Source organism: Mustela nivalis, assembly GCF_964662115.1.
Source record: "Mustela nivalis genome assembly, chromosome: 6".
NCBI lineage: Eukaryota > Metazoa > Chordata > Mammalia > Carnivora > Mustelidae > Mustela > Mustela nivalis.
The window spans coordinates 151,651,121-151,673,237 of record NC_139025.1 but is presented as its reverse complement, the minus strand read 5'-3'; the positions used below and the strand labels follow the sequence as shown (position 1 = coordinate 151,673,237).

Sequence of the window (22,117 nt, the reverse complement as noted above, 5' to 3'; positions counted from 1 at the left end):
CACCAGATGTTAAGCAAAGTCAGAATTGCAAATAGGTACGCCTGACTCTGAAATCTTAGATTAAAAACCCAAATTAAACCAGAATTTCCTGGACAGTTGATATTCGTAGAAATCTAAGCATCCAGGTCAAGACCCACCATACCCTACAGCTCACCCCTGCTCCTCAGTCTCCCCATGAAACACTGTTGCCTCAGTGAACCCCAGGAAAACCCTCCACTGGCTCTTTCCTCCCCAAAGGACATAGTTTCCCTCCACCTCCGTCTGGAGATTGGCTGGGGCAAAGGCCAGGCCTGTGGTCCTCTGCTCCCGGCTGGCACTCGGTCACCACCTCACCCCTTCTATAAATAGCCCACTGCTCACTGGCTGCCGAGCTGTGGGAGCAAGAGTTTCCATGAGCTCAGCTTCCCAGAGAGGCCCTCCAGGTACCCAACACCCACACTTACCTCTCCCGAAGTCCTGTGGCCAGCTGGACCCTGTAGGGGGCTGTCCCGGGGGCCGTGTCTCCGCCGGGCAGGGGGTGTGGGCACTGGGGCCGAGGCCTGAGGTGGGGCCTTCCCTGAGCTCTGGGCCCCTGGTTCTGGAGCTCCGCTCGGGGAACAATCAGGCTTGCTGTCGTTGGTGGGCTCCCCTTTGGGCTTCGGAGGGGCAAATCTCTTCCTGTTGAAAGGCCTAGTTGTCTGGGGGGCCGAGGCGGTGGGCTGGGCAGGGGCAACAGCCCCCCTTTCCCCTCCAGCCTCACTGGGTACCTTCCCGGGGGGCCTCTCTCCAGGTGCCCTGCCGCCTGGGGTCTGGGAGCCCTCTTCCCCCTTTGGCGTGCCTGCGAGGGTACTTTCCAGATACATGTCCTTTAGAGAGAAATACACTTGCTGGTCTGGGGCCTGCTCTTGAGCGCCCACAGCCGGAGCGGGCTTCCTGGCGCTCTCTGCTCCAGAGGACCCCGGCCCCCGCGCAGCCCTGCCTCCGCGCCGGGTCTGGACCTGCTCCACGACCGCAGGCCCCTGCATCCCGGACTTGTCTGAACTAGGGGCACGGCCTTCAGGAGAACTTGGGCTTCGAGCCGCCTTCTCTGACTCTGGCTTCTGGAGACCCTGCTTAGGTTCCTCATCTTTCTTCTTTTTCTTGGCCCCAGACTCTGCTTTGGGGGCTCGCTGAGGCGCCAGCTCCATGGCCTCGCAGATGTACGTCAGCAGGGGGTGCTCCCCGTCCTCCCCATTCTCGGGGGCCGCCTCCCCGTTGGTGGTCACTTCTCCAGGAGCGAAGCTGTTGAGGAGGCCCAAAGCTGGGTGCTGAGCGGGCTCAGCCTCTTCCTCCTGCCACGCCGCTGGGGTCCTGTCCTCCGCCTCCCGGGCCGGGGCCGAGGGGAGGGACGCCTCGTCCCGGCTCAGCCGCCGTTTGCGCTGGAAGCGGTCGGGGCTGAGCTTGCGCAGAGTGTCGGCGTCTCCCACCACCTCCTTCCGGGGCTTCCAGCTCTGCTCGATCTCCCGCATCTTTGCGGCGGCCTTGAGCTTCAGCTTGGCGAACCAGCGCTGGTGGATCTTGTACTCCGTCATGGTGCCGACCTCCAAGACCCCCGAGCAGGACACGATGCCCTTGGTGTTCCGGGCAGAGGCCTGGTAGATAGCTGCGTCTTCCTCTTGACACCTAAAGGGAGGGGTGCGAGATGCCCACTCTCTCCTCCTGCCAGGTGGGAGGCCCACCCCGCCCCCCGCGGCCCGCGTCTCCCAGAGCTGAGCATGCCGCCCCGCCCCCCAAAGTCCCGCCCTGAGCACCCCACCCCACCTCCGACGCCACAGCGCTCCGCATTGCAGTTGGGGAAACTGAGGCTGGCCACAGGGAGGGAGCTGGCCCAGGTCATGCTGTTCCAGAAGGGATGAGACATGAGGCCCAGGAGTGCTCCCTGCAGAATCAGGTGACCCACACAGCCCCTTGTGAATTAAGGACAACACGGGAGCTTTTTTGGGTAGCTGACCTCATGGAAAATGTTTCTGGGGGTTGGGACCTCCTCTGGTTGCGCTTCAGTCTCGGCTGTCAGAAGTCCTCCCACCCGGCCTTTGGAGATCCCAGACCCTGGCAGGCAGGCAGCTCGCCAGCAAGTTCAACTCAGCAGCAGAAACCCGCCCTGCACCCCTAGATCCCGCCGGGGCATCAGCGCGCAGCCAAGCCCATCTCTGATGGGGCCACAGGCCCCCAGGAGCGCAGAGAGAGCGGGACAAGTCGCGTGCCCCCACCTGTAAATGTGAAGCGTGTGGCGGTTGCCCTGGTGAGTGATCTCGTACTTCGGCAAACCACAGTAGCGGTCCAGCTCTATGTCATCTTTGTACCAGGTCACCTCCGGCTCTGGGTATCCTAGGAAGGAAACGGGGCACTGGGTTGCAGGAAGACCAGGTCCAAAACAGTGGGAGGAGAGAACAGGATGCGGCAGGAGAGAACGGCTTCCCCAGACTACCTGCCCCACTCGCAGGAAGAAAAGGGCTATCATTTGGCTCTGCCTATTCTTAGAAGCTAGCCCATGTCAAGGCTGAAAACTGTTCCCCTTCAGCAGCTGGAAGGCAAATATGGAGGAGAAACTTCCTAGCAGAGAAGCAAGACGTTTCCAGAGAACCTCGGCTGGTAGTAACAAGCCCCCTTTCTTCAGTGTCCTGACCTGCATTCTCAACTGTGGTAACGGCTGTATCCTCACAGGTCTCCCCCAGGACCCCAACACCGAGAAAACCTCCTTCTTTTGTCCTAGGTTGCTGCAATGCTGGCCTCATTTGCTGGCACACCAGAACATCCATCCATCCATCCATCATCCATCCACATTTCCCGACCCACTCATTCACTGCTGTGGCCCCTTCTCTCTGGGGACGTCCAGCTCTGGCCACAAGGAGCACTTCCAACTGTTAGAGTCACCTGTCCTGCCTCCATCCCCACACGCCTGGTGGGTCCAGGAATGGACACCCAATCAGCTCACGGAGTCTGGTTATTTGACCTAGGTTTTAGCAATCAGGACCTAGAGGCAGTCTAGCCTTGGGCCTGGAGCTAGAACTTCAGAGGGATGCGGCCGAGTCCTCCACTCGGACTGGCCTGCGGTGAAAAGCAAGAATGAAGGGGATATTGAGGGCAGAATACGAGATAGGAGACAGACAGATGCTCCCAGCAACCTTCCATAGACTGGCTCCATTCCCTGCCTGGGCCCCGAGGACTTCCTGCCTATCAGTCCCACAAGAAGCCCCCAGCCTTACCAGTGAACTCTGCTTCTAGCCGACTCCCAAATGATTTACACTGTCGATCTGAATTCAAAGACCCCTAGCTCGCCTTCCCTCCAATATACATATTAGGCACGTGCTGAGCCATGAGAGGGCTATTACACCTACAGAAGCCTGGCCGGCAGGGTGTCTGCTCTTGGGGAACCCACGGTACAGTGGGAAACCTAAGTCAGGGCACACCCGCTCCACCTTCCCGCGTGGATGGATCCGTGGCGCACACGCCTCTCCAAAGCTGTCCTCACTGGACCCCATCTCCTCTTGCCTCGCCAAGGACGTCTCTCCAACAATTTTTCCTGCTCTCGCCTGCATCAGCAAACGGTTCCCCTCTGTGACATCACCACCCCTGGCACGCAAGCCTGCTGCATGAGTTTTACAAGAACGTTCTCTGCACTCTGTCTTCCTCCCTCCCCTCCCACCAGGCTTTTGTGCGCACACAGCACCAGAATCCTGTCCGTGGAGGTCACTCCTGACTCGCACGTCGCCAAGTTTCCTGGCAATTCTCATGCCTCATCTGTTCAGTCTGTCGGCGTCGATGCCCACTCCCTGGGACCTTCTCACTCCTTGGAGCGCTCTCCCTGCCTCATGGGCCACTCTTTCTAATTTCCTTCATCCGTCCCCCTCACCACCGGAGCCTGTGAGCAGGAGGTGCCCCAGGGCTCGGGCCCCAGAACCGCTTCCTGCTCTCTCTCCATATAACCTGAGGTCTGAGGCTGACCGGTGGGCTGTAAAGATCTGTGTGCTCGTCACTGCCACGTTCGTACGTCCAGCCCAGACCTCCCCCCTGAACTCCTGGTTCCTGATTCTGACCATGTGTCTGACAGCACCCCTGTGAGATCTGATAGGTCTGGAACTTACCATCCGGGCCCGGCTCCTCGCGCCTCCCTCCAGGACAGTTGTGACATAGCTCGGTACCCAGTGACTTTATCCTTCTAAGTTGATTTGGGCCCCAAATCTGGAGGCATTCCTTTATTCCTTTCTTTTTCTCACACCCATGCCATCAGACAATCCTACGGGCTCTTCCTTCAGAATATATCCACCACCTGGTCCCTTCTCGCCACTCCCCGCCACCAAGCAGTCCCCAGCCCCGTCTCACAGGTCAGTCTCCGTATTACCCCCCACTGATCTCCCTGCTCCCGCTCTGGCTTCTGTTCAACCCCTGTCTACACAGCAGCCAGAGTGAGCCTTTGCAAGTCAAGTCAGGTCGTGGCACTGCTCTGCTCCAAACACCCGGGAGCTCCCATTCAGCGCAGGTTCTCCCAATCGGTGCCCCCCACCCCACTGCCTCATTTCCCACCACTCTTCCACTCTGGGCCTTGCTCGCTGCTACCCACCCCCCAACCCTAGCTACAGGGTCTGACCGGCTCGCCTCTAACACACAGCGCAAGCCACCCACCTCTATTCCCTCACTTTCTTTTTTTTTTTTTTTAATTAAAATTTTTTTTTAAAGATTTTATTTATTTATTTGACAGACAGAGAGTACAAGTAGGCAGAGCAGCAGGCAGAGGGAGAAGCAGACTCCCCGTTGAGCAGAAAGCCCGACGCAAGGCTCGATCCCAGGACTCTGGGATCATGACCCGAGCCCAAGGCAGCCACTTAACAGACTGAGCCACCCAGGGACCCCTATTCCCTCACTTTCTGTCCTCACATTACCTTCTCGGAGGGGCCTTCTCTCCCTCCCAGAAGCCTCGCCCCCCGCACCTCTGCCCCTCTCACTATGTTTAGTGTGTAGCACCCATTGCCAGCTGACAGGTTACACACAGAGGACTTTGTTAGGTGGCGGACACCCTCGCCAACCCCCAGGGGAACATCGGTTCGTGACTTATCTGTGTTAGTCACCGCTGTGTCCCCGGTTCCTAGAATAGTGCCTGGTCTGGAACCAACGCTCATTAAATATTTATAGACAAATACACGAAGTGCTCTGGGTGCCGAGAGGGGACCAAACAAACACCTGTGGCTGGGATATGGCAAAGGCTTTATGGTGTGAGCGGCCCTGGAACTGGTGGGCGGAATTTCAGAAAATGTAAAAGTTTGGCGTCTGCCCCTCCCCTTCACGGCAGGAGTCATGCCCCTGTGGTGACCTGTGTCCCTGCCTATCTCTTCTAGACCCACGTCCCACGTGCGCAGGAATTCTGTCTTCCCTGCTGTTGTGTCCCCGGCACCTAAGTCAGGGCCTGGCCCAGAGCGGTCACTTACCAAACCCTGACGGAGGAGTGAGGGAAGGAGTGAGGGAAGGAGTGAGAGAGCAAACAAGCAGGAGACAGATGGGGCCGGCGCGCCTCACACGGGAGCCGTAGCAGTAGCGTGTGGGGGTGGGAGGCAAAGGACATGCCGGGGGACCGCGTCCAGGAGCAGGGAGCACAGGAGGGGAGGCTGTGCTAGAGTCGGCCAGGAACAAACTCTGGGCAGCCCTGACTGTAAAGCGAGCCCCATGTTTCCACTGTGAGCTAAAGCCCCTGGTTACATCACCGCGCGGGGCCGAGGCCAGCACAGGTGTCCTCTCCATCCTGTGTGATGACCTCATCCCTCCAAGGGCCGGGCTCAGAGCCTCCAGCCTCATGATCTGCCCAGTAGGGCCTTAACCTCCAGGGCATCTGAGTCCATCAAGCTGGGACAGGGAAGGAGATACGGAACGGACCCCACCAGCCCAAGGCTGAGTTCTCAGCCCCCGTGGTGTCCTCTGATGCCTCTTCACAAAACGGCGGCCAACCTGGCAGCTGGGGGCTCCGTGGCAGTCATGGGCTTTTAGAAACACTTCTATCTGGACAGAAAACATTTCCTTGGGCCATGGATGATATGAACTATATCCTAAAACACACAAAACAACAGGAACGGCCCTTCCCTCCCAGCTGCATACACACTCCGGCCCATGCGTGTGTGTCCACAAGTGGGCACGCACACACGTTCAGCTCTGGCCAGGAGAGCCCGCAGCGGTCCCACAGCCTGGGGCTTTCCCCGTCCCCCCTCCCCCTTTCCCCCTGAGACCTCTGCTTCACAGGCGACAGGCCTAAGTCTCGAACCCAACCTGGAGACTTGCAGCCTTGTCCCAACCAACCCCAGTTTGAGAAGCTCAGGTGGTAGGGATCATTAATGATGAAACCCATGTTGGAGTTCTCAAAGAGCTTTCGAACGGTTCTGTCTGGCCCTCCGCACAATCCTGTGAGGATTCTTCACACTTACTAAGGACTCACTACGGGCCAGGTACCGAGCTGAACATTTTTCTTGTATTATGTAATCATCGCAAAAATCCTACAAGGAATATACTGTTATTTTTTTTTTTAAAGATTTTATTTATTTATTTGACACAGAGAGATCACAAGTAGGCAGAGAGGCAGGCAGAGAAAGAGAGAGGAAGAAGCAGGCTTCCTGCTGAGCAGAGAGCCCGATGTGGGACTCGATCCCAGGACCCTGAGATCATGACCTGAGCTGAAGGCAGCAGCTTAACCCACTGAGCCACCCAGGCACCCAGGAATATACTGTTATTAATCCCCAATTTAAGAAGAGGAATTCAGGGCACCTGGGTGGCTCAGTCGGTTAAGCATCTGCCTTTGGCTCAGGCCATGATCCCAGGGTCCTGAGATCGAGCCCCGTGTTGGGCTCCCTGCTCAGCCTGCTTCTCCCCCTCCCTCTGATGCTCCCGCTGCTTGAGCTTTCTCTCTCTCTCTCTCTCTGTCAAACAAATAAGATCTTAAAAATAATAAAGAAGAGGAATGTAAGGCCCATGAAATGAAGACTTCTGCCTAAGATCATCTAGCTAATGATATGCAGAATAACCAAATTCAGACCCCTCTTTTCTATAAAGCAGGCAAGTCAGGGGTTTTGATCTGTGTTTCACACAAAAGTGAGACAGGGCTCTGGGAAGTAAAGTGACAGCCAGAGTCACAAGGCACCTGGCTTCCTTTTCCCTTTACTGATGCTCTTTCTGGTGAGGATTCTGGGACCAATATGTAGGTTTGTATTCCCAGCATTCATTGTATTAGACTCATTTCTCTAAGAAAGGTGTTTCTCTGGAACTTGGTTCTGTCTAAAGGCTCAGTCACTGTCCAGTGTCTTTGGCTGCTTCCGCCTCCTGCCTCAATGTCTATGCACACCTACAGGCACATACACCAACACAGAATCCACAGAGTTGAGGAGAGTGGGGGAATGGGCCACCATGCTGGACAAAGATGGGCAACATCAAAGTAGCTTTCTGACCAACGGAGCCCCTGGGGGAGACAGCCAGAAAGCAGAGTCAAGGTCTACCATCCCCCACTCCAAGAGGGGAGAGACTCTGGGTCGTATAATCCTTCTCCAAGACCACAAGGACTTCTTTCAGAGCTCAGCCAGCAGGAGAAGGGGCACAGACTCCTCTCCCTCATGCGGTCTAGGTTCTGACCCCCCCAGAAAGCATCACCTGCTGCTGGCAGGGGGCCCTGGTGGGGCTGACTCATCACAGTCCAGTTTAAGGAAGGAATGCTACCGGCAGGGTGGGAGGAAGACAGACACAGGTGGTCATTGTATCTCCACGGACACAAGCTGGGCTCACCACGTGAGTCTCCCGTGGAGGCCGGTCTCAGCCACAGACGGATCTACCATCTACTTCTCCAGATCAGGAGACTCAGCTCCTGTCTCCTTTGTTCTCTGCTTTTTCTGGATCCTGCTTCCCCCTCCCCCTTCCTTCCTCATCCAGTCTACATTCTCGCCTTGCTAACTGGAAAAGGCTTATTGATGGTGGACTATGGCGATCACAGAGACCTCCTCCTTAATGTACTGCATAAAACTCAAGCAGGGAGCATGCTTCCCTCTCTCTCTCTCTCTCTGCCTGCCTCTCTGCCTACTTGTGATCTCTCTCTGTCAAATAAATAAATAAAATATTTTAAAAAAAATAAAATTAAAAAAAAAAAACAGGGCCAAGCTTCATAATGACAATGGGGGGTATTGAATAAAATGCCCCAAGATTCTGGAAATCAGACTCCTGTCTGGCTTCTCCAACATCCCTCTCAGAGTCCATGGCTGCGAAGGGTAGAAAGGAAGAGGGAGAGAAGGGAGACCCGTCCCCGATGCCTGCCCCTCTCAGGTGGCCCAGGTCCCCTGCAGCAGCTGCGACCGAGAGGAACAGGCATTTGGCCAACAGGTACTGAGCGCTTTCTTTGTGCTTTTTCCAGAAAGGCAGCGTGTGCCTGGTCTGCACTCTATCCTCACAGATCTCACAGTTTTCCTGGAGGAGCAGAGAAACAGATACAGCAAGAGATTTCCGTGGCAGTGCTAGAGATGGATATGTCCTAGAGGATAAGCCATGTGGTCTGGGCTTTGAAAGATGAGAAGGAATTTTCCAGCAAAGGAGTAGGCTTCGAGGTAAAAAGACAGAATGAGCATATCCCCTGTTTTCACTCTCTCCACTATGAGTACTCTAACGAGATTTTTTTAATTAAAAGACATAAAACCACAGGGAAGAGGAGAACAGATGAGGCAAGCAACAGGAAGAAGAACAGTCTGGAAGTCGGAAAGCAGATGGACAGTGGACACGGGCTCTACAGAGCCTGGACAGCTGAACCCTAACGTAGCAGTGGGGGAACAGAGAGCTACCCTTTGAGCACTGGAAAAGCCCCCGAAAGGCATAATTGCAAGCAATCACTTGGGGGAAAGGGAAAGGAGGAGAGGTTATAAGGTGCAAGAAAAACCATCAGATCTCTGGATCCCCTCACCCCCTCCATACCGCTAGGTAACTACTTCTTCCCACCCCCATGGCCAAAGGTGAGGATGATTATCTGGAAAGGTACAAGTTTACCCTGAGGGTAAGCCAGCACAGCTGAGAGCATGGCTACTCTGTGGGAAACGAAAATGTAGTAATTGTATGCATAAAATGAATGCTCTCTGATGAGAGCCCACCCAACCCTACAATCTGCAAGCTCCTGGAAAATCTTTACCCGCCCTCCCCCCCCCCCCCCCAGGCAAGATAGGGGAAGAGTATTCACTAGGGATGCTAGCTAGCCCAAGATGAAGGGATTAAAGAAACTTGCCTTCTCATTTCCCACAGTGGCTGCCAGATCTCCCTACAAGGAAGCCCCAGGTTTTCAGGACCCTCCTGCTTCCTCAGAACCAACAACCAGATTTTTGGTCTCCACTCTTAACCATTATCTGACAGCTAAGGATCGCTAGGTGTCTGAAGACAGCCTATACATAGAAGACTAAGGATGAAAACAAATTAAAAAAAAAAGCTAATTGGAAGGAACTCAAGCTATGCAGGGAGAAGGAAACTTTTAGAAAACTATCATTACTAGTGTCAGAGAGCTAAGAGGAGATGGTACATTCATGAAGATCAGGATGCCACAGGAAAAAAATTAAGAATTTCTTAGAAATTAAAAGCCCAATGGAAGAGTAGAAAGAGAACACTGAGGAAATCTCCCAGAAAGAGAGCAAAAAGACATATAGATAAAAGGGGAAGAAAGGAAAAGAAAAGGAGAGAATGAGTCCAGGGGAGCAGATACCCACGTAACGAGAGTTCCAGAAGGAAGGAGCGAGAGAAAACAGGAGGGACAAGCCAACATCAAAACGATCTCAAATTTCCCAGACCTAGAGGCCATCAGTTACTAGATTGAAAGAGTCCAAGCACGCCCCAGGTTGAAAAGACACTCATATCAAGTCACATCCTTAGGACACATCAGAACCTTCTTACAAGCTTCCGGAGAGGAAACAACAAACAAACAAAACCAGTCCCCTGTCAAGAATGAGGAGTTAAACCATCTTCCTGCTCTGAACATTAATGTTGGGAGAAAGAAGACAATGCAACAACGTCTTCAAAATGCTCAAGGACAATGATTTTCAACTTAGAATCCTATAATTCCATACCTAGCCAAACTCTCCATCAAGAGTAAAATAAAAAAAAAAAATTTTTTTAAGATTTATTTATTTATTTATTTATTTATTTATTTGACAGAGAGAGATCACAAGTAGATGGAGAGGCAGGCAGAGAGAGAGAGAGAGAGAGGGAAGCAGGCTCCCTGCCGAGCAGAGAGCCCAATGTGGGACTTGATCCCAGGACCCTGAGATCATGACCTGAGCCGAAGGCAGTGGCTTAACCCACTGAGCCACCCAGGTGCCCAAGAGTAAAATAAAAAATTTAAAAAAAATTTTTTTTCAGTCAGGAGTTGTCTAACATTTACTTCCCACATACTCTAAGAAGCTACCAAAACAAGAATGTAAATCAAGAAAAAGAAAAATGTGGACTATAAAAACTGGGAAATTTGTCACAGGAGAGAGGTAAAGGGGACATCTAGGATGATGGTTAAGGGAGATCCCAGGGTGCCAAGCGTGCATCAAGTGCAGAAGGCAACTGAGTCACACTGGAGCGGAAAGGCTCGAAGGAGAGATAGGTGGCAAGTGTGTCATCACCATGCCTCCTGTTGTAGTGCCATTTCTGGTAGGATGTCTTCTTACGTGATGACACTATTGAAGGATGTAGTTCAGTAAAGCCAGAGAAAAAAACAGGAAAAAGGAACATATGAGATCCAGGAAACTGAATCAAACCCAGGAGAAAGACAAAGAGAAAACTTAGGATAACAGCTGTGTGTCTTGGTGTACCTGGGTGGCTCAGTGTGTTTAGCCTCTGCCTTCGGCTCAGGTCATGATCTCAGGGTCCCGGGATCGAGCCCCGCGTCAGGCTCTCTGTTCAGCGGGGAGCCTGCTTCCTTCTCTCTCCCTGCCTGCCTTTCTGCCTACTTGTGATCTCTCTCTGTGTGTCAAATAAATAAGTAAAATCTTTAAAAAACAAAGAAAAAAAAAAAAACTGTGTGTCTGGGTCTAAAAGGCCACCAGTTGAAACAGAAGAACAGAGATCTCTAAGAGAGAGGTCTCCAAGGAAAGCAGCTGACAAGAATACTGATGACAGTGACCTTGTAGGAAACTATAGTTAAGAGGCTACTGAATGGGATAAGAAAATCTAGCAATAGATAGCAACAAAACAAAACAATTAAATGGAAAAGTTAAAGAAATACTAACAAGTAAAAAACAGAAGAAAGAAATGTAATCGTAGTATACTACAATCTTGAGTTATGAATAATAGTGCCTAGAAAGAAGGTAAACAGTAAATATTGATTTAAGCAAAAATTATGACATAAACTACATTGAGAAGATAAGTGAGGAGAAACAGAGAAAATGAAGACAGAGCTAATTCCCTAGCCACTGTAACAGGAAGATCAGCTAGCACGAAAACCCGAAGTCTCAAAAGTTAGCAACAGTCACACTATCACTCAGCACTGTGGAAATGTATACCCTTATAGCTAAACGTATACACTAACAGCTAAAAGGGGAAAACGGTTGCTTCTAAAGACAAACCGGGGGGCGCCTGGGTGGCTCAGTGGGTTAAAGCCTCTGCCTTCTGCTCAGGTCATGATCTCAGGGTCCTGGGATCGAGCCCCGCATCGGGCTATCTGCTTGGTGGGGAGCCTGCTTCCTCCTCTCTCTCGCTTTCTGCCTGCCTCTCTGCCTGCTTGTGATCTCTGTCTGTCAAATAAGTAAATAAAATCTTTAAAAAAAAAAAAAAATAAAGACAAACCGGTAGGAGGAGTGAACACTGTCCTTTGATGCTAGCGTAATTTAAAGATGCGTGTTATGTGCATGTATGCATTTGATTACATAAAAATTAATTTCCTTTAAAAAGAAGAATGAAGGACCTTCGATATAGGGAAAATAGCAGACGTGAAAGCATACATCTGTGAAAGAGCCAGGTTTGTCCAGAAAACCGTTAGCGCCACAAGTCACAAAGCGGGCGTAAGCAAGCAGCCCCAAATGCTACAGAGAGCAGAACTAGCATTTCCTCCTCACCAACTTCGCAGGCTTTGGCAAGTCACCTAACCTATTTTGGGTTCTCCGTAAACCTGGACTAACAATAGCACTTACTTCACCGGGTTTTGTAAGAATCCAGGGACAATGGAAACAGATGAATGTTGCAAGACGGGTCATGCCACGCAAATGTAAGGGATATTGGCAGAGGTCTGAGTCCCCTGGAACAGACGGGGTTCTCTGCCTGGAGCTCAGAGGCTTCTGGGTCAGGGTGAGAACTACCTGGGGGGACCCAGTCCCAGAGAAGCTGTTTAGATGGCTGGGGCAGACAGGTCCCCCAGAATCAGGGTGTGTCACACCTGGAAACCACCAATGCCTTTGATTTACTGGGGAAGCTGGGGGGCTCTCAGAGGGACACTTAACCTGGGCCCCTTGGTCTGATGGCTGCACGGCTGGGAGGGGCAGACCCGCAGGCCCACAGACAGGTCAGGCTGGTGTGACAGGAGGTCTGGAGGGGAGGCCATACTCAGGGCCAGCTTTCCGGTACACCCACCCCACCCTCCTCCCTTCCCAAGGACCATCACTCTGCCTCCGGTACTGCCAAATCCGGCCGTGGAGCTCAGGGAAAAGCGAGTAATAGTAGTCTTCATCTCTAGCACTTACATGGTACTCACTGTACACCAGGCACTATTCCAAATGCTTTGCAGGTTTGATGCAATCGGTCTCACAATAATCCTATAAGGTTCCTACTGTTATCATCCCCACTTTACAGATGAGGCACTGCAACGTCGTGCAAGGTTCTGCAACCTCTTCTATATCACATAGCTGGAAAGGGGACGGATGCGCCTTCCAGCCAGGTGACCTGCAGCCAGAAGCACTAGACATGGCTGTCTCCCAGGCTCGACACGCCCAAGCCTCAACACCCTCAACTCTAAAACGGGGATATTTGGGAAAATGACCTCAAAAACCTTTTTCAGCTGGAGAGCTTCTTCCCTTGCAACTAAGATTCATTAGTTGTCTATGTTTGCCCAAGGGTTTAGAACCTTTACCGAAGATAGGTTCTGAAGAAGCGTGGGGCGTGTATGTGGCTCCAGAAGGGGAGGAGAAAGGGACCCCAGCCCCCTCAGGGAGATTCAGCTGGAGAGAAAGCTAAAGAAACGAATATGAACTTGCCCAGTTTTGTGCAAAGAGCCAACCCTTTCTGTGCCTGGACCCACAGCACAAACCCAAACCCTTCTGTGTGCAGTGACCCTGGTGTGCATCCTACAGAGGGCTTCATTACCTGTGACGATGCAGGTGAACTTGGCGTCACTGTCCTGGGACACAGCCCGGGACTTGAGCGTGGTCTCGAATAGCGGCTGGGTCTCCTCTGTTAGCTGAGCAATGATGGAGCAGAAGGTGCTCCTAGGAGAGGCAAAGAAATGTTCAGAGTGGTCTTCCCCCCACACCCCACCAAGATATCTGGTATCGCCCAGTTCAGGCTGGTGTTGTCCAAAGCAACTTCGATCTTACCATATCCATCCATCATCCCGTGGCCACGGCTCCAGTACCTGAGCAAGTCTTTCTTCAAGGGAGCCTGATGTCCTGGCCAGGCGGGTGGCAGGGATGGAACCGACGGGCTGGATGGACTCCTGATCCAGACCCCTTCCAATAGGCAGGCTTCTGACCATGGGCCAGGCTCCTAAGCATGCTGAACCACCAGCCCTGGCGTCCCCTTCCCATCCTTGTCGGAGGGCCTTGCTTTACCCTCTACCTTTTATCTCCAGGAAAGCTCGTGCATGGGGGTGGCACACATTCGGACAGGCCCAGCCTCGGAGATGAAGACCCCAGCACAGCAGGGCTTCCATCCATGCCAAAGAGGGAAAGCCAGTCAACCCTCAAGGAGACACAGTTCCGGGGCCTCTCCAAATGTTTGGGCTCAGAAGAAATGCCCCCGCATGTATGAGCATAGATCATAATAGACAACGAATAAGCCAGCCAATGCCCGGGGTCCAGATCCAAGGGTAGGCTCTCATTCATTGGGGTGTCAGGAAAGAGAGTCTGCTCTTGGACCCTCTCTGGACGCCACATGCTCGCGTGGATACATGGCTTCCAGCTCTGAGACCAACCAGCGGGACTGCCAAATAAAAAGACCCACCCCTGCAAAAGCCAGGACTTTGAGTTCCATTGTGACGGTCTGCCTCCCCAAAATCAAGGGCATTTGCAGGCTCATGGGAGTCCAGCGTGGACTCACCAACACTGCTGACCCCATCAGGTCCCCTCCTTCCCAGGCGTGGGAAGCAAACCACCATGCCAAACCCTCTCATGGGCCAGCAGAGACACAATGCGTCCCTAGGCGTGAAGCGTTAACCACACAGCCAGGTCATCTGGTGCCCAAGCCGTGCCCAGCCCTCCCCACGCCCCCAACTCAGACAGCCCATTGTGAGCAGCAGTGAGGATGGTGAGGGGAGAAGTGATCAGAAGCAGGAGGGTCTGCCTTTCTCTGTGCCTCGGAGGAGGGGCGGTCACCCAGGCAATGCGTGTCTGCTCGAGCCCCTTCCACCAGGGGCAGCGGGGTCTGTGGGAACGCTGCACCAAGGGGCTATGACCCTGTGCTTGGTGGGGAGAAGCCTCCACACTCAACTCCTCGTTTCAGTGGCTGTCGTTCTGGACTTGAGGTTGAGGAGAAAAGTTCTAGCCCAGGAAACACATCTGGAAGCAGTGAGACTTCTGGACCAACAAGTGCTCCAGCCACGGGGTCTCCACGGGAATGCAGATGCCTGGGCCTCCAGGGAGTTGACAGCAGCCCTCCCCGACAAACACTACCCAGAAAGGGGACCCTAACTCTTCACACCCCTGAATGCTTGACCTGGGCTCGAAGTCCAGCTTCTAGGACACTCCCTAGGACACCCTTACCTAGAACTCCTCTCTCACATGCAACTTTTCCTTCTCTAACCCATTCAGGGATTCACCTCCTGGACACTCAGGAACATAACATCTGAAGGCGTTTCTTGCCGCTCTCACGCTCTCACACTAAGACAAATTTCTGACTTCGGGGCATACCAAATCCCAACCGACAGCTGCCCAAGGAAACTGCTGTGCCCAAAGGAATTGGACTTCCATGATGTCGCAGCTAATTCAAAACATCCCTCATTCTGTCCCCCCTCCAGAACCTGAATCCTATCTTACTCGTAAACATGAGCCTGGATCTAATACCAGCTTAGCCTCAAGGGATGGAGCTGCTTGGACGGGTCTAAGGAAATAAGCTACCGGAAATGGGCTACCGTGAGAAAGCAGGGAAAGTCTGCTTCGAGGAAATTTGCGGAGGCAGTGCTTGTGCTAAATATTCAGCAGCAAGTAGTTATTTTGTGTCCGTACTGATTTTGAACAGGAAAGAACACTCCTCTTCTCAAACTTCCCACACTAGGTTCTAAGCTACATTATAGAAAATGTTGGCGTGGAAAAATCACACGTTAACTGTTCAAAGGCATGGCAGGCCGAAAGCCCTCTGGGAGGTAAGTGTGGGGTGCATTCAAGGAGACGGGGGAGTTCCTGCATAAGCTGTCCACTGAATGTCACCTCCCTTCTGTCCCCTTCCTCCGGGCCACTCTGCCGGACTCCGGATGCGCGGCTTCCAGGGTCCCGGAGAGCCAGCAGTCCACACATCTGGCAATGGCCTGGTCCCACCCTGACACCTCCAAGCCTTTCCCACTCTGTGACTTCATAAGGAGATCACAGCCTAATCGTGTGTTTCTAAGGAACACCAGCATCACTGGCTTTTGTGGTGTTCGGAGGAACCTAATACTGCCCTTACATTAGCTTCTTTACCTTGCTTTAACTTCTAAGGTCCTTTCTCTTTCAGCACTTAGCCCTCCCCTTAGAATTTGGCTGTGATGCCCTCTCTTCCACCCACCGAGACCCTGAACCAACCGAAGAACCAAGGTTCCGCAAGGCTCTCCTACAGCAGAGGATACATGCATGGTAGGTCCCAAGCGTGTCTGTAGACACTATTAGCTAGTCGGGGACCATCTGGCTCTGCAGGCATATTTCTCTGTGTACAGAAAGTGTAGGCACCTCTCCCCAAATCTACCACAGTCTGGGATGAGGCCCAACTGGTGGGAGAGAGCCAGGAAATGTTCCCACTTTATGAAAGTCAGCTCAGCCAGTGGTAAAAAGCTGTCCCCAGCTCGGGAGGAGAGGACAGGCATTCTGTGGGTGAACCCCGACTGTGGGCCCACTTGGGTCCTGCCCTACTTCTGCCGCGGGTTCTGGGAACAAGCAAAAGCGGTAATGCACTAACACGGTATTCCCTGCCCTCAAAGAGTGCACACGGTCCTGCAGGGGTGGACAGAGCCAAGGGAGAAGGGAATAAGAGAAAGAGGCGGTAGAAGAACTTAAGGGACTCAGGAGGAAACCATTTAAGGCAGGAACCATGGTCAGAAGATCGGCAGTAAGGTGTGCAACCTAGATGTGGCATGACAAACACAGGGGGGACGGACCTTGGATTGGGAAGTGGGTCCCATGCCTGGTGGCTCGCTGTCCAAGCCCCGTGGTGCCTCTCCCGGGGGCACAGAGACATAGCAGCAGGCACCTCCGGAAGCCTTGCCTATTTCTGGGTCCCCAGATGCCTTTCAGTGGCCCATGCAGGCATCAGCTCCGGCCCCCGTGGGACCCTTCCGTGCTCACAAGAGTGCCCTCTCACACTCCCCGCCCGCCGCCCTCCAGCCCTCCCCTCGCCCCATGCAGCCTCCCCCGATAGTGCACAGGCTGTCTCCCAGAGGCCCTTCAACACCCAGACCCAAGAAAAAGAAGCAGTCAGAGAAATGTAATGCAATGTGCGTTTACCTTCCAGAGCTGGGGTGAGACAACCGGTTGCTTGATAAGCTAAGCGAAAACAGCAAATGGAATCATTAGGCCAAAAAAGCAAGGAAAGGAGGCGACACCAACAACATTCTGCGGAGTATTAATTGGCCACCATCTGGGGCCCAGAGGCCTTTCTATTAAAAGGGACCAGCTGTCTTAGTTGGCCTGCTCTGGTTAGCGAGTGGCCCCACCCCCAGACACCAGTGTATCTGAAACCAAGAGCTCATTAAATGCAGCCGAGTCCAGAGAGATGGTTAGGCAGGAAGGAGGCTCCTTGGGGCTGCGCTTTGAGAAAAATGCGTGCCAGGCACTTGGGTCACTGGCCCCCAGAGAGGGGCTCAGGGCTGCCTGGCATGCTTCCGCACCCCGCAGCCCTCCAGCCTTGGGGGACAGCTCCTGCTTCACCCCTCGGTCTTTGGGGGAGAAGAGCCCCCATTCCTAGAAGGAGACAGGTGGCTTGGAAGAACACCCATTAATAGGTTAAAGTATGGTTAAAGGGGCCACACAAGGCAAACCAGCTAGAAGAGAAAAGAAGAGGAGAAAGACAAAGCAGTTAATTCAGCGGGAACCAGGAGGCACCCAGCTCCGTCAGATCAGCACACGGCCCGTGATGATGCCCACAGGCCCTGATTAGCCCTCCTACCCCGGGGCAGCTCAAAGTGGACACTGGCCGGGGGGTACGTCGGCCACTGGGGGCAGAGGACCCACACAGGGACACTTGCCTTGCCTCTCCCTCCATCTTTCCTAATATGATCACCTCTGGGAGAGTCTAGGGCCACTGTCCCACGGCCCTTGGGGAGACTTTGGGGCCATTCCCTCCACACTGGCCCCCTTCAGCTGTCCCTACGTCTCCAACTACAGCAGGTTCCACTGACAGCCTGTCCCTCTATAACCAACACCCAGAACTCCTCCTCTGCCCCAAAACACGGCTTCCCCTACAAAGCTCCTGGGTTTGCAGCCACCTCCAGAATCCTCCCAAACTCCCAACTGTAAATCTGCTGTTTGGACTCCTCCCTCTCCTCCAGCTTCCAAGTGCAGCTGGTCCACAATGCTTGGCCTTCTTTCTCCTTTTTTCGCTACTCCTGCTGTGTCCTGGTCTAGACCCCCCCATAGCTCCATTTCTGAGGACCACCTCGGCCCCCTTCTCCTTCACCCCCCATATCACACCACTTCCCTGAAAAAGATGTGACAATCCCCCCTGTTGAGTCTCAACTCCTTAATTGGGCAATTAAGGTCCTCCCCGATCGGCTCACACCCCCATGACCACTACGGTTCTCTACTTCCTAACACCCATGTTCCACAGGAACCAGCCCTGTCCCTAACTGCCATGGACATGTCCACTGCTGACCTCTGAGCCCATCCGTCCATTCTCCCTGCTTGGAAAGCCCTCCCTCCTTCCGTCTGTTCCGCTAAACCCTGTCTGCCCTGCCTTCCAGACCGAGCTCTTTCTGTAGCTTTCCTGCTCCCAGCACAGTGCTCAGCAGACAGCAGGCATTCAACAGCTGTTTTTGTGGAAGGGAGAGAGAGAGAGAAAGAGAAAGAAGGAAGAGAGAGGGTATGCACGAGCATCTTTCAAACAGGAAGGGTGCTGCCCCCCAGAGGGAGCCGCTGCTCCAGAGAAGATGGGAAGAGCAAGGGCGCAGCTGCCTTTGCTCAGAGCTTTAAAAATCCTCTGGAGGCTGCGTGGGCAGAACCTCCCATGGTTCCAAGACACTGGCCAACTCCATCCTTTCCTGACCATGAACTTCCTTTGCCTTTCTCCTCGTAATTGAGAGGTTTCTCCTCTGTTGGGTCTGGATTTCTTCCCTGGGAAGGAGAGGGAGAGAATCAGCTCTCTAATTCCAAGAGGAAAATGAAAGGTGCCCCCTGCAAGCAGATAAGACCCTGCGCCGGGACAGAGACCCCGCCCTGGCTCTCTCTAGAGAGAGCCGCTCTGTCCCGACCTGCTTTCTCTAGGCCTCGCTCTTCCGCTGTTAGCCGGGTCAGGAGGGGTCCTGCGCCACGGGGGCACCTTATCTTCAGCGGGTGGAAGCTCTGCATATGCCCTGTCGACGGGGCCAAAGCTAGGCTCGGGGCTTCACCCAAGCAGGAACGTCTCCTTTTACTGACCGCGAAGGGGTCAGAATCTGAGGGGCATCGAACATTGGTGCAAAAAGTCCTAATGAGTTCTTAATGCCACCTGCATTGTATAGAACGGCGATGCAGGGCCCAGGAAGGAAGGCTCTCTCGGTAAAGCAAGAACGTGATCCTGGAGGGAGCCAGGACTGGCTACGGAAACCAGGGTCTCCCATTCATCCTGGCTTTTACATATTCTGGGACATAAAAGGCTCTTGGAAAATCCTAGCCTGATGACTCAGGCTGAGCCCTCTTGCCTGACCCAAGTAGAACAGAAGAGGTCTTCCAAAGCTGTCTGTAGTAAACATACATAGGTTCTAGGGCTCCTCTGAGCCCAGGTGGACCAGGCTATCCAAGAAATGAGGGGGTAGGGATTTCTGAAACTTCTGAGTGTCTCTCCACCTGAATATAGCTCCTTACCCTGCTGTAGTCCCCCATGTCCCACTTCCTAGAGGGCTGAGGTCCTAGAGGGCAGATGTCCTATGAAGCTGGACCTACAGGGATACAGGAACTACCTGTATGGTGGACCTCTGACCCTAGTGGGCACTGGAAATACCCTTGAGCTGACTACAGTCTGGAAACCACCTCAGGGCCGTGGGGTTAAGCAAGGGGAGATAGGCACAGAGAGCCAGGTTCTAGACCTGGGCCAAGGCTTCTGGTGGCCCAGCCCCCAGCCCAGCTGTCCATCAGCTCCCAGAGGCAGCCCATCCTCACTAGGCCCCTGAGAATGATGCCTCGTGAGCTCCAGGCAGAACAGGGAAGGCAGTGGATCTGGACATAGACCCAGAAAATGTGGGAGCCAAGAGTGCGTGGAGAAGAACTTGCCTCTCCATCAGGACTCTGGGATAGTCAGGGTTCATCTGGGGGCTGCAGCCAAGAACAACTGGCCAAGTCCTCAAGGGACCCTCTTTCTCCTTCACCTCTTGGGTCCTCTTCCCATCCCCAAAGGCAGTCAGGCCATTGCGAGGGACAGAAGACTGCAGGGTTGCCCGCTCTAACGTGAGAGTCAGGCCTTGAACTAGGCATCGCTCCCCCAACCCCAACACAGCCATTCACAGTTCCATTCTCCCTTCTTTGGCCAGAGGCTTTTCCAGAGGTGAGATAAATCTGGACTTCCCTGTCCCTGAGGACCTGTGGGGGTCCAGAGCCAGCCAGCAGGGGCAAAACAGAGCCCTCTCTCCCACTGCCCCAGCCCAGCCTCCTCCAAACGCCTGATGAAAAGACTGTCCTTTGAAGAACTTTCATGTTTAGGTGCAAGGTGACTTGGACCAGCCACTTCCATCCTGCCTGCAGTGCTCAGGCTGGGACCCTGCCTTCTGCTCATCAGGTAGGCAATTAAAAATCATCTACCATATGTCCGCTCAGTGAGGTAGCTGTCCTCTCTGCCAGTCCAGATCCACTGCCTTCCCTGTTCTGCCTGGTTTTCAAGCCACCCCTCCCTCCATCAGGCTTCGCTTCTGTGGGTTCTCCTGGTGTTGACAAAGGCCAGACGCTGGAGGCAAAGCCCAGGCGAGTGGCCGAGTCGAGTCGCCGTGACAAGTGTGAGACAAGTGTGAGGCTCCCACAAGGCACTCAGCTTCACCACAGATCAGAACAAATGCCTGAGGTTCACTCCAGTTTTTCCATAGAGCCAAGGGTTCAGAGGAAGGGGCATTCTTTCCTGGCAGCCAGGGGCCTCGTCCAGTCTGACTCAGTCACTAACACCAGCCCTCAGCCCTGCCCCAGACATGTGACACCATTTGACGAGTTTTATGCAGAAACCGGTTCCGGTTACATTTGAACTTTTCCAACTCCAAGGTCAACAGAACTCAGCCAATTCACGAGGAAGTGCCTGGGACTTTTCCTGAATGTCCTTGATGTCTGTTTTTGTGCTGTTTTAGGAACGGAGGACAAGAGGTCCCCAGACAGCTTCTCCGATGAGTGGCTGTTTTCTGCATAAACTACAAGAAGCCAAGCTCTGGGGCTGGGACACAACCACTGTCCCAACAGCCAAGCATCACAATTCCCTTCGGAAAACGGGCTCCAGTGTTGGAGGGAAACTGAGCTGCTCGGAGGCGGACAGGAAATGTCCATGTCCGTGGCAGGGCACGTGTCCCTGGGTGTCTGGGTGCCTCTGAGTGCCTGTAGGCCTCTCTGTTGACTGTGTGTCTTTCTATCTGTGGGTAGTCTAGCTCCTAAAACAAAGAAACCCCACCCCTAATTCTTGGCGGAGTGTACAGACAGGGCTCATGAGCTGGAGCCCTCCCTTGGCATCCCACTCCCGCAAACCGGCAGGGTGCTTGGCTCCCTTGGAACCACAAGCTCTGATTCTCCAGACACGGCCAAGCAGCACCTCGACCCACCCCTGTACCTGCCCAGCCCCCACGAAGATCCTGGGGGAAGACCCAGCCCTGGGCTCCGAAGAACATCTTATTTGCCCAGAAATAGGGACTTATTTCTTCCCGGTGAACCCCACCGCCGCGCACCCCCCCCCCCCCAGCTAAGTGGCCCTCAGGCAGGGTGGGCCTCTCCTCCCACCCCACACCTCATGCTCCTCCTTAACACCCCCCCCCCCCCCACTGGGCCCCTACCCTGTGAATGCTCCCCGCCTCCCTTCCAGCCAGGGAGGAATTTCACCACTGCCTTTCCTTATCGCTCACTGTGGAATCCGAGGCCAGGGAGTAGCTGAGTATGGGGTGAGGGGGCCGAGGGGCCGAGGGGGGACGGAAGCCAGGTAGGGATAAGGCAGGCCTTGGGGGCCCTTGTGAAATCGCCCCCAGAGTACCGCCCGTCTCCGCTCTCGAGCCTCCCGTAGCCAGAGGCCCGAGGCCCCGAAGGCCCCGAGGGGTCAGGACGAGCCTTGACGGCCCAGAGGGCCACCGCGCCCCGGCCACCGCCTCAGGTCGCAGCCCGCCCGCCCCCCCCCACTCCCCGGGAGGAGGGCGTCGCCTCGGCCTCCGCCCGCCGCCCCCAGCCCGGCCCCGGGGGGCGCGCCACGCACCTGGTCTCGGGCCGCACGCTGAGCAGGTAGCTGCGGCTGGCCGGGCTGGGGATCCACACCGGCCCGTCGTCCTCGCCGTCGCCCCCCGCCCCGGACCGCCCGCCCGAGCCCCAGCCGCGTCCGGGGACCCTGCGCGACCCCATCCCGCCGCCGGCCGCGCTCCCCAGGCCCCTGC

General features: G+C 54.3%; 1 protein-coding gene and 1 long non-coding RNA gene across 5 annotated transcripts in view; one reads left to right on the top strand and one right to left on the bottom strand.

Annotated features, from left to right (window-relative positions):
* Nucleotides 1-22,117, bottom strand: part of ALPK3 (alpha kinase 3) — a 46,011-nt gene extending 23,894 nt beyond the window's left edge. The window contains exons 1-5 of one of the 4 annotated variants that reach the window (XM_082736136.1): nt 21,943-22,117; nt 16,830-16,868; nt 13,288-13,409; nt 2,229-2,346; nt 444-1,641 (exon numbers count right to left, since the gene is read on the bottom strand). In XM_082736136.1, the coding sequence (XP_082592262.1) occupies nt 444-1,641; nt 2,229-2,346; nt 13,288-13,409; nt 16,830-16,868; nt 21,943-22,085 (1,620 nt within the window). In that variant the 5' untranslated portion in view covers nt 22,086-22,117. Of the gene's footprint in view, nt 1-443; nt 1,642-2,228; nt 2,347-5,441; nt 5,767-13,287; nt 13,410-13,517; nt 16,672-16,829; nt 16,869-21,942 lie in introns of those variants that run through there. The other 3 variants (XM_082736138.1, XM_082736137.1, XM_082736135.1) reach the window with 3 other exon arrangements.
* LOC309866202 lies at nt 7,716-9,397 on the top strand. The gene is made up of 3 exons (XR_014312493.1): nt 7,716-7,773; nt 8,390-8,579; nt 9,262-9,397. It is a non-coding gene; the product is annotated as an uncharacterized lncRNA (long non-coding RNA).